This window comes from Manihot esculenta, chromosome 10, assembly GCF_001659605.2.
Source record: "Manihot esculenta cultivar AM560-2 chromosome 10, M.esculenta_v8, whole genome shotgun sequence".
In the NCBI taxonomy this organism is placed as follows: domain Eukaryota; kingdom Viridiplantae; phylum Streptophyta; class Magnoliopsida; order Malpighiales; family Euphorbiaceae; genus Manihot; species Manihot esculenta.
The window spans coordinates 5,313,135-5,328,486 of NC_035170.2; the positions used below are offsets into that span (position 1 = coordinate 5,313,135).

General features: G+C 29.7%; 2 protein-coding genes across 2 annotated transcripts; both read right to left on the reverse strand.

Moving 5' to 3' along the window:
* Positions 1-584: 584 nt before the first annotated feature.
* Positions 585-1,778, reverse strand: LOC110625376 (hevamine-A). Its single transcript, XM_021771004.2, has one exon. The coding sequence runs from the start codon at positions 1,678-1,680 to the stop codon at positions 784-786; it is 897 nt and encodes a 298-aa protein (XP_021626696.1). The 5' UTR covers positions 1,681-1,778; the 3' UTR covers positions 585-783.
* Positions 1,779-6,833: 5,055 nt separating this feature from the next.
* On the reverse strand, positions 6,834-8,031 carry LOC110625378 (hevamine-A). The gene has a single exon (XM_021771008.2). It carries the CDS (start codon positions 7,931-7,933, stop codon positions 7,037-7,039), a length of 897 nt encoding a protein of 298 aa, XP_021626700.1. The 5' UTR covers positions 7,934-8,031; the 3' UTR covers positions 6,834-7,036.
* Between the last annotated feature and the right edge of the window lie 7,321 nt (positions 8,032-15,352).

Consider the following 15,352-nt stretch of genomic DNA (forward strand, 5'->3'; position numbering starts at 1 on the left):
TCAATTCAGAAAAAACAGTTTTTAAATAACCACAAACTACGAAAAAAATACATACAGAGAGAATAACAAATCATAAATCGAAATTTATCCTATCTTCTAATAAAATCAACAAAAGTATCAAATATATTGTAAGATACAATTTCCGAAATGATAAGAGAGAAGAGGACTAATGTTTGATTAGGTGAATTTGGGTCACCAAATAGGTATAAAGTAAGTATAATTAATCTAAAGTAAAAAACTTAACCAAACCCAGTTCATAAACGTGTCGATCTCATTATTTTTATTATTTGGAAGATTCATATATTTATATTTTAGATCTATAGTGGATTGAGTCTAGATAAGAATTTCTTCAATTAAAAATGTGCTTTATTTGACAAGGGTAAAAAGGTTGCTCTATTCATTTTATTTTTCTTCGTCATACAGGAGGATAGATGTTGCATATCATCTCATTTGTCATTGATCGAGCTTAAACATGATATCTATTTATTTTCGTTTATGTGTTTTTATATGTTTAAACCCCAAGACTAATTAAGCATATCTAAAATGTTCATGGCCCTTTTTTTTTTTTTTTTTCTAAGTCTGAATTTACAATGGGTATGAATTCTGCCCAAGAACAACAATGAGATAAAGAAGATGAAACAATATATTAGACATAATATAAATACATTGAGAGTAACAATAGAAAAGCAAAGAAAGATCGATCATAAACAAATATTACACACAATTCTGGACTTATTTACGTAGGACTTCCATACAGATACATCTGCATACAAACAGTAAAGCTTAGATAGAGCCTTTGATGGCCTTGCTGTAACCGGTTTGATCGTCATAATACTTGGACCACAGCATAACCCCTCCATACTTAGCAGAACCCTTCATTGGTGGAAGGACTTTTGAAATGAGATCAGCTACAGGGATGAAACCACTACCAGCTGCATCAGGAGCAGCAGGTAATCCCAAGAAAATCTTGTTAGCTGGGATATCCGAAGTCCATTGCTTCCATGCATCTTCAAGATTGGTAATATTTCCAGAGGAGTATTGGCAGGGAGGGTTGTTGTAGAATTGGACCCAAACATAGTCAAAAAGACCTGTCTTAAGGGCATTCCCTACCCATGCATCAGGAAATGGGCACTGGGGAGCTGCAGTTAAGTATACTTTTTTACCTTTCTTGCCATATGCTGAAAGGAACCTTGCAAGATCGTCCCAGTGTTGGTTTGTTCCTCCTTCAATGTCAAAATCAATCCCATCTAGAACAGCTGGTCCAAGTGGTCGAGACGACGAATGACCCCCCAAGAAGTTATTCCAAAGGTAAGTGGCAACCTGTCTAGCATCCTCAGTGGATGCAAGATAATAACTCCCAGCTCCTCCTCCAATAGAAAGCATCACCTTGATACCTTTGGCTTGACATGATTTGATGTCAGAGCTTAAGCCTGTACAGCCATTGCTGTATGGATCACAATGGCCAGCGAGGTTAAGCATAGGAGTCTGACCGTTGCCAAAAGTGGGCAAGAAAGCTAAGTTTACAAATTGATAGTTTCCTGTGGCACAAGTCTCAGCCAAGGTCCCTTCATTTCCGTTCTGACCCCAATAGATTGCTATTCCACCAGCATCAGAACCCAAAAGTAGTGTTAAAATCACCGACAAGAAGAATAGTACTAAGATTGATGAACTTGATGCCATTCTTAAAGAGAACTAGAAATATTTTGAAGCACTAGCTAGTATATACTTCTCAGGATTTTCTGCTTTGGCACTACAACGCTCAAAAGAATTTCCTTTTATAGGTAAAAATGATCCCATTCTGATTGATACGATCTTGGTATTTGTTCAATTGCGTGCCTCAGCAGTTGCTTCATTACGCCTGAGATGGACGAACAGATGACAACTAATTTACTGATACAACAAGTTTTCATTCACATCTTCAAATCTATTCCTGATGACCACTTTCCACACCTTGAGTTGTTGTCTGCTCTCTACTGTTTTTGTATATTTTCTTTGCATAGTTTTCTGAAATTGTCTGTACTTGTTTGCTATTAATAGAAAAAGACAAACATTACATGTACAAAAGCTTAATCATGTTCTGAGCATCTTGGGTTGTTGTCATGTATTTGTCCACTTTTACTTTTATCTGTCTCTGCGTTTTCACAATCAGTTGAATAATGACAAACGATAAAATGCGCTAATGGATTCAGCAGCTGACAAGGAAAGTTGAAATTCTGATCAGGTTGAGTTCAAGTTTGTCCCACTTCCACAAGTATTTGTCCCCAAATCAACAGAAACATAACACAGTAGTCTTCATTCATGTGATTGTAAATCCAGATTCTATTAATCGTCTCGGTCAAATGGCACAAGAAGTTTATATGGATCACAACAGTTGTTCAGGGCATTTCTTTTAAGAATGTCCAAAATTAGCAAGTGATAATGCTTTATCAGAGCAGGATGAACGCTAAATTTGCAGCCATCTAGTTCATTAGACTTAATGAACTGTGTCCCTTCTTTAAATTCAAGAATTATATAAGAATTTAATTAAATTGATTTTTTTTTGTTAATTCTCAAATAAAAGAGAATTTTAAAAAAATAGAAATTATAAAAATAAAAATTATGAACAATTTAGATTGTTAAAAAATATATTTTATAACACATATTTTTCATAGACAATATTTTATAACTACAAGTTATTTTTCTCGAATGAGTAGCCTTAGAGTGTGTTCTATAACATTGCAGAATTTTTGTTTTTAATTTTTTTATTCTTATTATTTATCTTTTAAAAGCTATTTTTAAAAATTGACCGTCATAAAATAAAGTTAATAACTTGTCATATAAAAAATATGTAATAAAATATTTTAGTAATAAAATAAGGATAAATAATTTTATAAATAGTTACATATAAAAATGAATAAATTATTTTTATAAAATATATAATATTATAATAATAAATGATATTATTATTTAGTCTTATAATATAAGAAAAAGTTTTGAAAAATACAAGTTGTAAAAGTCTCTTAGCTAATTTTAACAATTAAATGTTATAAAAATTTATAAAAAATAATATTTATAGTTTATGTTTTTGATAGTAAAAGTAAAATCGATCAACGAACAAAATTTTTATTTTTTTTTTATCAAATAAAAATAACAAACAGAAAACCACGCCACGAAACCAAACGCCTCCTGTTAGTTTTTATTTTGAAATAATTATTATCCTATCCTGTAGTTTATCTAAGTACTTCAAATATTTTTATAGTTTTAAAATTATATTAAAATATTTTTATATTTTGATTCTATTAATTAAAAAGAACATCAACTGGTTAAAATTTTTCTAAATAATTAAAATGCTTTTATAATTTTTATATTATATTAAAATATTTTTATATTTTTATTATATTAACTAAAAATGACATTTATTAATTTTTATTATCAATTTTTATTGTTAGTTTATTAGTTAAATTTGAAAAAAGTTTTTTATATTCATATTTTCCTCTTAACAAATAAAATTCACAATCTACATCTCTTTTTGAACTCTCCATATTCTTTCTTATTATGATATTTTGCATCTCTATATTTTTTCTAAAAAAATAGAGATTTATAATTAATAATAGAATATTGACGATAATATAATATTATCAATCAATAAAATTTAATATTCCTTCTTTATTAATTATATTTGTAGACAATACGATCAATCATGAGCTTACTGATAAAATTGGTGAATAGTAAGTTTTATTTAATATATGATGTTAATTTGGACATATAATTATTATTTTTAATTTTGATCAATAAATTAAAACAAAAATAATAGAAACTAACGAATATTTTTTTAGTTAATAAGATAAAAATATAAAAATATTTTAATATAATTTTAAAATTAAAAAATATTTTAATTAGTTAAGACAAATTATAAGAGCATAATATTAAAATTTTTTTAACTTTAACTAATAGACTAATGGTAAAATGAAAAAAAATGTAATGAATATAATTTTTAGTTATAGAATCAAAGTATAAGAGTATTTTAATATAATTCTAAAATTATAAGAATATTTTAATTAATTAGAATAAACTATAGAGGTATGATAGTAATTTTTTTTTATTTTTTTTATTCGACGAAATGATTGAATGCGCTAAATATCACAGTTTAGGCTAAAAGTTGGAGTGTAAATGAATAAAACTTTTCGTAACCTATTCAAAGTTCGGTTCAATAAAAGCTCCACCGAATTAGACTCGATTTTTAAACGAGTTAAGTTCGAGCATAATTTTAAAACTCATTTAATAAACAATCTAAACTTGAGTTATATAATATTTAGCTCGTTAACGCTTGTGAGCACATCTCATTTCCGAGTTTATGAACAAACTCGTAAAGAGACTTGTGAACAGTTTCGTGCAGGCTGAGACTAATATTATAAGAGAAATAAACTCAAATTTTGTATATATTTTCATGAACTAAATCTAAATATTTTAAAACTCTATATAATTTAATTATATTATTAAGATTTGCATGTATTTGGATAGTTAAAATTTAAGAGTTCATTTTTATAAATTTACAAACTAATTTATATATGTAATTATTTAGCTAAAATAATTTATTTTTAAAATTATTAATTTTAAATTAAAACTCATTATATTAATAAATTGAATTACTTATTAACTATTATAGACTAAACACAATAAAAATTTGACTCGTTTAAATTCATTTGTTAAATAAATTAAATTTAAATTTATTAATATTCAATTTAAGTTCGAATTGAATAAAATTTAAATTTAACTGAAAAATAAAAAAAAAACAAACTAAATTTAAACTTTCCAAATCTCGGCTAGGTTATTTTTACACTCAATCTTTTATTTCTTTAAAGAATCGGTTGCGATCCCATCATCACTCAATTATTAAATGTAAAAGTCAGGAATATTTTAATTTAGTTTTAAAAATCATCACTCAATTAACAAAACGTGTAGGAAATATGTTAATTTATTTTTAAAAATATAAAAATCTACAATAATATCTAAAAATTAAATTATAAATTTCTCTAAAAATTTAATAGGATACAAGTTAAATTCCATTGAAATTTAACCCTTAATCTTCTGCTTCCTCCGATTTTCATACTGGGCCGGGTTTGAAAACTATACTTGACGCTGAATTTGGCAGGTTGCGTACAATTTTTGGGTTTTAATTAAATAAAAGACTTGCCTGGAATTTTTTTCCTTTTTTTTAAAAAAAAAATTGAAAGAATTCATATTTCTTTTGATTCAACCTTAATTTTCCATCGATACTTAGACTAGAACTAAATTGAAATTGTATAATCAAATCAAACTTAACTAGAGATTAATTTTTATATATATAAAATTAATTAATAGACTTTTTTTAAAATTAATGATCAATTAATAAAAATTAAATAATAAAATATTTATCGATTAAAATTAATAAATTTTTAAAATATAAAAAATGTTCTAACATATTTTTCTCTTTTGAAATCAATTTTCTATAATATATATAGATTAAATAATAAATTTTGTTAATAAAAATATATCCTTAAAATTATCTTAAATTAATGATATATCATTATCTTCATCGTCTTGCAATTACCCAAGACCTAATTATCCACCATCATCCTCCATTAATTATTATTCTTCAGCCCTATATAAGGGTTATAAGGACACTTCAAAATCATCTTCTTCTTCTTCTTCTATCTCAGCTAAACGCTCTCTCAAAAGCCTTAAAGAAGCCTCCCTACCAGACAATCCAAATATTTATGACTTTGCTGAAATCTGCAGAGCTACCAACAACTTCCTTTCAGAACCCTTCTCTTCCTCTCCCTCTTGCACCTCTTGGCGCTGCCAGATTCGCCAGAAAGATGTTATTCTTTTCCAGCGCAAGTTCCGGCGCGTTGACCCCATTAGATTATCGGAGCTCCAGCAGCTGTTATCCACTATCTGCATGAGTCACCATAATAGCTTGATTAAGCTTCTGGGTGTTGCCACTTCAGGGAATTGTATATTTCTTGTTTACGAATACGTTCATGGAGCCAGTTTAGCTACTTGTCTTAGAAACCCACAGAATCCCAGTTACACAGTACTGTCAAATTGGCTCTCGAGGATGCATATGTAATAGTTTTTAAATATGGCATGTCAGCAGCTCACGTCAAATATGGCAATGCCATTAACATGCTATATTAGAGGTGGCGATAACATCAGCATATGTAATGATATCAGTCACTATATCCTCAGAATGGTAATGATGCAAAAGTTCAAACTCTAATATAAAATGAGAGTTACTTTAGTGTCTAAAGGGGAAAAATGTGAAAATACAAGTAATTAAAATTTTTTTTTTTTCCTTTATTTTTCCTATTTCAAAAATCTAATAAAATTTAAAAGGAATTGTATAATTAATTTAGAGAAAGTATATCTATATAAATAAGCAAGTATAATGATTTTTAAATAACCGCAGTTACGGAAAAGATATATATATAGTTAGGATAATAAATCCTAAACTGAGATTTATGCTATCTTCTAGTAAAATCAACAAAAATTTCAAGGTAAGATACAATTTCTGAAATGATAAGAGACAAGAGAACTAATGTTTGATTAGTGAATTTCAGTCACCAAATAGGTATAAAGTAAGTATATATCTAAAGTAAAAAATTATTTTTAAATAAAAAATTTATTTAAATTCGGTACACCTTATCAATAGGTTGCTCTGTTCACTTTATTTTTCTTTGGCATACCGAAGGATAGATGTTGCATATCATCTCATTTGTGATTGGTCCAGCTTAAACACGATATCTATTTATTGTCCTTTATGCGTTTTTATATTCCAAGACTTTCTTTCTTTTTTTTTTTTTTTCTAAGTCTGAATTTACAATGGGTATGAATTCTGCCCAAGAACAACAATGAGATAAAGAAGATGAAACAATATATTAGACATAATATAAATACATTGAGAGTAACAATAGAAAAGCAAAGAAAGATCGATCATAAACAAATATTACACACAATTCTGGACTTATTTACGTAGGACTTCCATAGAGATACATCTGCATACAAACAGTAAAGCTTAGATAGAGCCTTTGATGGCCTTGCTGTAACCGGTTTGATCGTCGTAATACTTGGACCACAGCATAACCCCTCCATACTTAGCAGAACCCTTCATTGGTGGAAGGACTTTTGAAGTGAGATAAGCTACAGGGATGAAACCACTACCAGCTGCATCAGGAGCAGCAGGTAATCCCAAGAAAATCTTGTTAGCTGGGATATCCGAAGTCCATTGCTTCCATGCATCTTCAAGATTGGTAATATTTCCAGGGGAGTATTGGCAGGGAGGGTTGTTGTAGAATTGGACCCAAACATAGTCAAAAAGACGTGTCTTAAGGGCATTCCCTATCCATGCATCAGGAAATGGGCACTGGGGAGCTGCAGTCAAGTATACTTTTTTTCCTTTCTTGCCGTATGCTGAAAGGAACCTTGCAAGATCGTCCCAGTGTTGGTTTGTTCCTCCTTCAATGTCAAAATCAATCCCATCTAGAACAGCTGGTCCAAGTGGTCGAGACGACGAATGACCCCCCAAGAAGTTATTCCAAAGGTAAGTGGCAACCTGTCTAGCATCCTCAGTAGATGCAAGATAATAACTCCCAGCTCCTCCTCCAATAGAAAGCATCACCTTGATGTCTTTGGCTTGACATGATTTGATGTCAGAGCTTAAGCCTGTACAGCCATTGCTGTATGGATCACAATGGCCAGCGAGGTTAAGCATAGGAGTCTGACCGTTGCCAAAAGTGGGCAAGAAAGCTAAGTTTACAAATTGATAGTTTCCTGTGGCACAAGTCTCAGCCAAGGTCCCTTCATTTCCATTCTGACCCCAATAGATTGCTATTCCACCAGCATCAGAACCCAAAAGCAGTGTTAAAATCACTGACAAGAAGAATAGTACTAAGCTTGATGAACTTGATGCCATTCTTACAGAGAAGTAGAAATATTTTGAAGCACTAGCTAGTATATGCTTCTCAGGATTTTCTGCTTTGGCACTACAACGCTCAAAAGGATTTCCTTTTATAGGCAAAAATGATCACATTCTGATTGATACGATCTTGGTCTTTGTTGAATTGCGTGCCTCAGCAGTTGCTTCATTACGCCTGATATGGACGAACAGATGACAACTAATTTACTGATACAACAAGTTTTCATTCACATCTTCAAATCTATTCCTGATGACCACTTTCCACACCTTGAGTTGTTGTCTGCTCTCTACTGTTTTGTATATTTTCTTTGCATAGGTTTCTGAAATTGTCTGTACTTGTTTGCTATAATAGAAAAAGACAAACATTACATGTACAAAAGCTTAATCCTGTTCTGAGCATCTTGGGTTGTTGTCATTTACTTGTCCACTTTTACTTTTATCTGTCTGTGCGTTTTGACAATCAGTTGAATAATCACAAACGATAAAATGCATTAATGGATTCAGCGGCTGAATCATATTACAATCAGTTTTATTGGTTGCCAAAATTGTGGCCTCTTGACATCCTAATAAATTATTAAGTGAAAAATCATCAACAACTTCATTTTCACAGAGCTGACAAGGAAAGTTGAAATTTTTATCAGGTTGAGTTCAAGTTTGCCTCCCTTCCACAAGTATTTGTTTCCCGTAGAAATATATTATTTTATTATTTTTTATGATAAAAATTATAACCTATATTAACATATTTACTTCTTATATAACCTGTAACACTCCCTATCAAGTTGAATTATAGATATTTATTATGTCCAACTTATTAGAAAAATATTATATTCGAGACCCATTTAAAGTTTTGATAAATAGATCACCCAATTGTTCTCATGTCTTCACATAACTAGTAAAGATTAAATTTTCTTAAATATTCTCACGGTTGAAATGAAAGTCAACTTCAATATGCTTAATCCGTTCATGGTATATTGGATTGGAAGCAATGTGAAGAGCAGCTGATTATCACACCAAAATTTCGCGGGTGATGCAACATCCATACCAACTTCCTTCAGTAGATGATTTATCCACAAAATCTCACAAGTCGATTGAGTCATGACCCTATATTCTGACTCGGCACTGGATCTGAATACCACATTTTGCTTCTTACTTTTCCAGGATACTAGGTTTCCTCCAACAAATACACAGTCGCCTGTAGTCGACCTTCTATCACTTTTGGATCCTGCCCAGTCAACATTAGAAAAATACTCAAGTTCAGTATGCTCATGATCTCTGTAGAGTACACCTAGTCCAGGAGTCCCTTTTAGATAACATAAAATTTGTTTTAGAACGGCTCAATGTTTCACCGTAGGTGCAGACATGAACTGACTTACAACACTTACTGTAAAAGCAATATCTGGCCGAGTCATCACCATAAGGTAGTTCAGCTTTCCAACCAACCATCTATACCTCTCTAGATCATCATAAGGGGCTCTGTCATCTTTTGTAAGATATATATTAGGAGTCATTGGTGTGCTACATGATTTAGCTCCCATCTTTTCAGTTTCTGCAAGTAAGTCAATGACATACTTCCTTTGAGACAGGAAAATTCCATTTTTACTCCTCAAGACTTCGACTCCTAAGAAATATTTAAGCTGACTCAAGTTTTTGGTATGAAAACTTGCATGCAAGTAGTTTTTGAGAGAAGAGATCATTGTACTATTATTCCCTGTATTGACAATATCATCAACATATACAACAAGGAGAATAATACCAGTATCTAAATTTCTATAGAAGAATGAATTGTCACACTTGCTTTTTTTCAACCCAAATTTTTGAACAACTTCATTGAACTTTCCAAACCATGCATGGGGACTCTGCTTCAAACCATACAAAGATTTCTTCAAATGGCAGACTTTTTCATACTCCCCCTGAGCAACAAACTCTAGTGGTTGCTCCATATACACCTCCTCTTGGAGGTCATCATATAAAAATGCATTCTTGATATCTAATTGGTGTAAAGACCAATGCTGAGAAGCAGCTAGGGAGATGAACAAGCAGACTGAGGTCATTTTTGCCACAGGAGAAACAGTGCTAGAATAGTCAACGCCATAGGTTTGGGCATAACCTTTGGCGATAAGACGGGCCTTAAGCCTCACTATGGAGCCATCTAGATTGACTTTGACGGCAAAAACTCATTTACAGCTCATAGCCTTCTTGCCAGAGGGTAAATCAACTAGTTCCCAAGTATAATTTTCATCTAGAGCCTTGATCTCCTCAAACATTGCATCACACCATCCAAAATGAGCCAGAGCCTCTTTAACTGTCTTAGGCAAAGAAATGGAATCTAGAGAGACAATTAAAGAGGTAAAAGAAGGAGACAGTTAATCATAAGACAGAAAATTAGCAACAGAATAGATAGATTTACACTGTCATTTACCTTTACGAAGACTAATGGGGAGGTCAAGGTCACTCGGTGGTGGATCTAATGGCGAATAAGATTTCGGTGTAGGACATATATCATCAGGTACTGGCTTCCGAGAGTAAACTTGAACATCTAACGGGTTAATAGGAGGTTGAGTATTAGGTGGAATGTTACCATCAGATTGTGCAATGGAAGACATACTCGAAGAGGTCCTACCATCAGATATGATTCTATAGATGAGCCACTCATCATCATCCTCTTGATCAGGAGATTTTTGTACAACAGGATAAAAAAGAACTTTCTCGGAAAAGACTATATCTGTTGAGACCAGATACTTGTTGAGGTTTGGAGAGTAACACCGATACCCCTTCTGAAGGTGAGAATATCCCAATAAAACACACTTCAAAGGTTTAGAATCAAGGTTAGTCACATGAGGTCTAACATCCCGAACATAGCAAGTATCATCAAACAATCGTGGTTCGAGAGGAAATAATAGCTTCTTAGAACATTATAAGGAGTATTACTATTTAGTACTGCGGAGGGCATGCGATTAATAATAAAGCATACAGTAAAGACAGCATCAGCCCAAAATTGCTTAGGAACTTGCATTTGAAACAATAGAGCTCTAGCAGTCTCAAGAAGATGTCGATTCTTCCTTTCAGTTACCCCATTTTGAGCGGGTGCATCAACACATGACGATTGGTGAAGAATACCATGTTGAGTCATATAAGCTTGGAATGATTCTAACATATATTTTTTAGCATTATCGCTCCGCAAAATTTTCACAGAAACATTAAATTGAGTCTTGATTTCTGCACAAAAGGCAGAAAAATGAGAAAAATACTTTTGAACGATGCTTCATAAAATAAATCCAAGTCATTCTAAAGTAATCATCCACAAAAGTGATAAAATATCTGAATTCAATCTTAGATCCAACTGGACATGAGCCCTAAATATCTGAATGAACTAATTCAAAAGCAAAATCAGTTCGTTTATTGATTCTAGGACTTAAAGAGCTTCGATGATGTTTTGCAAAACGACATGACTCACAGTCTAGTGAAGATACCTAATGAAATTGAGGGTATAACTTTTTCAAAACCGGTAAAGAAGGGTGTCCTAACCGACAATGTGCTTCAAACGGAGACACGACACTGGAGCAAGCAACAGACTGAGGTACCCATGCATCCAAAATGTAGAGACCCCCAGATACATGTCCTTTACTAATAATCTGCTTCGTCACAATATCCTGAATGAGACAATGATGGGAAAAAAAAGAAACACAACAATTTAGGTTTTTAGTAAGTTTACCCACAGAGATTAAATTAAAGGCAATATTAGGTAAACTTAGCACAGATGATAGGATAATAGAAGGAACAGGTTTAATAGTTCCAGAACCCTCAACATTATAAGTTGACCAATCGGCTATAATAACAGGAGAAGGTACTTTATGAGATCGAAAACTAGTAAAAATATGAGGATTACCTGTCATGTGATCCGTGGCACCAGAATCAATGACCCATTTATATGAAGAAGAAATAAGACACATTTTACCTGTATCAGCCGCTACTAAAGACGTTGGGATAATTTTAATAATATGGGTCTTACTGTCAAAAACTATTTCAACCAAAATTCTATACTCCTTTACCTTCAAACGAATGAAATGAAGATAATAAAATCTAACACAATGAACAATATAAAAAAAATGCCTCCACCCAAACAGCAAATGAAGCACAGATTTGACAAGCGGGTTGCAAGGCAGCTTCGGAGTCCTTTCTAGGTGGACGATGAGAGACAAATATTATCATAGATGGGTAACACAAAAGAACAGGAGCCCTAAGTCTCCAAAAATTTTAAAACTTGATGAGAGATAAAAAATTAAATCTCTACAAGAATGACTCTGATATGATGTAGAAATATAATATTTTATTATTTTTCACAATAGATATTACAACCTATTTATACATGAGAGACTATATCTCGCTGAGATTAAGTAACTAACCCATCTATTAATATTTATTTCTATATTAAAATATTTATTTTCTATATAACCTGTAACATTTCCCAAATCAACGGAAACATAAGACAGTAGTCTTCATTTATGTGATTGTAAATCCAAATTCTAATCATCTCGGTCAAATGGCACAAGAAGTTTATATGGATCACAAGTTCACAACAGTTGTTCAGGGCATTTCTTTTAAGAATGTCCAAAATTAGCATGAGATAATGCTTTATCAGAGCAGGATGAAACCTAAATTTGTAGCCATCTAGTTCATTAGACGTAATTAGGGCTGTAATCGAACCGAATCAAGCCGAGCTTTGATAAGGTCAGCCTCAATTAGAAAATAAATTTAAAAGTTCGAGTTCGAGTTCCACTCGAGTTCATTTATAAACTCGAGCTCGATTCATAAAATAAATATTAAACTCGAGTTCGGTTCGAACTCGATTTGTAATAAGCTTGTTTATCACATTAACGGGTCAACTCAAACTACACTCAAAAAGTTCGAATTTAACCTTATTTATACTTCAATTTGAGCTCGATTATATTATAAATAAGTTCAATATAATTCAGATTCATTTAAATTAAAAATAAATTTAAATTAAAAATAAATTTTAAATTATAAAATTGTTAAAAGAATTTTAAATTAAAATTTTTTATTTAATTAAAATCTCTCAAATCCAAAACTAATGAAAAAGAAGATAAAAGGGTTATCATTTTATAAAAAAGTCATAATCCTCCGTATCCTTTCAACTTTCAATGTGGGATTGGTGTTGGTAAACGAGTCTGTTCACAAGCTTGAAAATGAGCTGAACTCGCAAGTCTAAACGAGCCGAATACTGCTAAGCTCAAATTCGGCCCGTTTATTAAACGAGTCTAAAATGCGAGCTCGAGTTCAGTTCGTTTAGAAAACGAGTCGAGCCCGATCAAACTTTTATCGAGTCGAATCTCGAATAGTTTACGAATAATTTAGTTTGTTTACACCCCTAGATGTAATGAACTGTATCCCTTCTTTAAATTCAAAAATTATATAAGAATTTAATTAAATTATTTTTTTATTAATTCTTTTATTTAAAATAAAAGAGAATTAAAAAAATAAATTTAAAAAAAATAGAAATTATAAAAATAAAAATTATGAATAATTTTCTAAGAATTAAATATGAATAATTTAAATTGTTAAAAAATATATTTTACAACAAATATTTTTCATAGAAAATATTTTATAACTACAAGTTATTTTTCGTGAATGAGTAGCCTTAGAGTGTGTTCTATAACATTGCAGAACTTTTGTTTTTAATTTTTTGAAAATTAAAAATAATTTTTTGATTTTTTTGATTTATCTTTTAAAAGCTATTTTTAAAAATTGACCGTTATAAAATAAAGTTCATAACTTTTCATATAAAAAATATGTAATAAAATATTTTTTTAAAATATGATGTTTAGTAATAAAATAAAGATAAATAATTTTATAAATAATTACATATAAAAATGAATAAATTATTTTTATAAAATATATAATATTATAATAAAAAATAATATTATTATTTAGTTATCTATAATATAAAAAAATTTATTAATTAATCTTTTAATTTTAAAAAATATATCAAAATATTTTTAAAATTATAAAAAAATTTATTAATTAGTCTTTCAACTAATTTTAATTATAAAAATAAAAAATTATCTTTTAATCCTTATTATATTAAAAAATTCACTAATTAGTTGTTGATTTTAAAAAATATATTAAAATATTTTAGAGACTTTAAAAAATATATTAATTATCCTCTCCATCAAATTTAGTCGTTAAATATTATAAAAAATTTAAAACACGCTCAATCAAAAGAATATATTTGGATCGATAAGATTTAAGAGCCCATCTTTATAAATTTACAAACTAATTTATATATATAATTATTTAGCTAAGATAATTTAGTTTTCAACTTATTAGTTTTAAAGTAAAACTCATTATATTAATAAATTAAATTGCTTCTAAACTATTCTAAACTAAACACGATAAAAACTCGACTCGTTTAAACTCGTTTGCTAAACGAGTTAAGTTTGAATTTATTAATACTCGATTTAAATTCAAATTGAGTAAAACTCAAATTTAACTAAAAAAATGTTTTTAACAAACTAAATTTAAACATTTTAAAACTTGGCTTGGTTATTTTTACACTCAGGACGCAAGTCTTTCATTTCTTTAAAGAATCAGTAGCGATCCTATCATCACCCAATTAACAAATGTAAAAGTGAGGAATATTTTATTTTATTTTATTTTAAAAAATATAAAAATTTGCTTATAAATAATAATGATAATATCTAAAAATTAAATTATAAATTTCTCAAAAAAATTTAATAGAATAGAAGTTAAATTCCATTGAAATTTAACCCTTAATCTTCTACTTTCTCCAATTTTCATACTAGGCCGGGTTTGAAAACTATAGTTGACGCTGAATTTGGCAGATTGCGTACAATGTTTGGGTTTTAATTAAATAAAAGACTTGTCTGGAACTTTTAAAAAAAAAAAATTGAATGAATTCATATTTCTTTTGATTCAACCTTAATTTTCCATCGATAATTAGACTAAAATTAAATTGAAATTCTATAATCAAATCAAACTTAACTAGAGATTAATTTTTGCATGTATATTTAACGATTAAAATTAATAAAAAAATAAATTAATAAATTTTTAAAATATAAAAAATATTTTAATATATTTAAAAAAAATCAATAAATGAATTTCTCATAACATATAAATTAAATAATAATTTTTTTATAATAAATTAAAATATATCTTTATTTGTTATTTTACATACCGCTAACTAAATAACTAAAATATATAAACTATAATCAATTAGAAGTTATCAGTTACGATCCACTCTCCATTAACAAAAATATATCCTTAAAATTATCTTAACATAATGATATATCTCATTTCAGCCACCAAACTAGCTTTTTTTTTTTATTTTTTTTTATTATTATTATTTTTTAAGTTTACAAAACACTTTGATTTGCATAT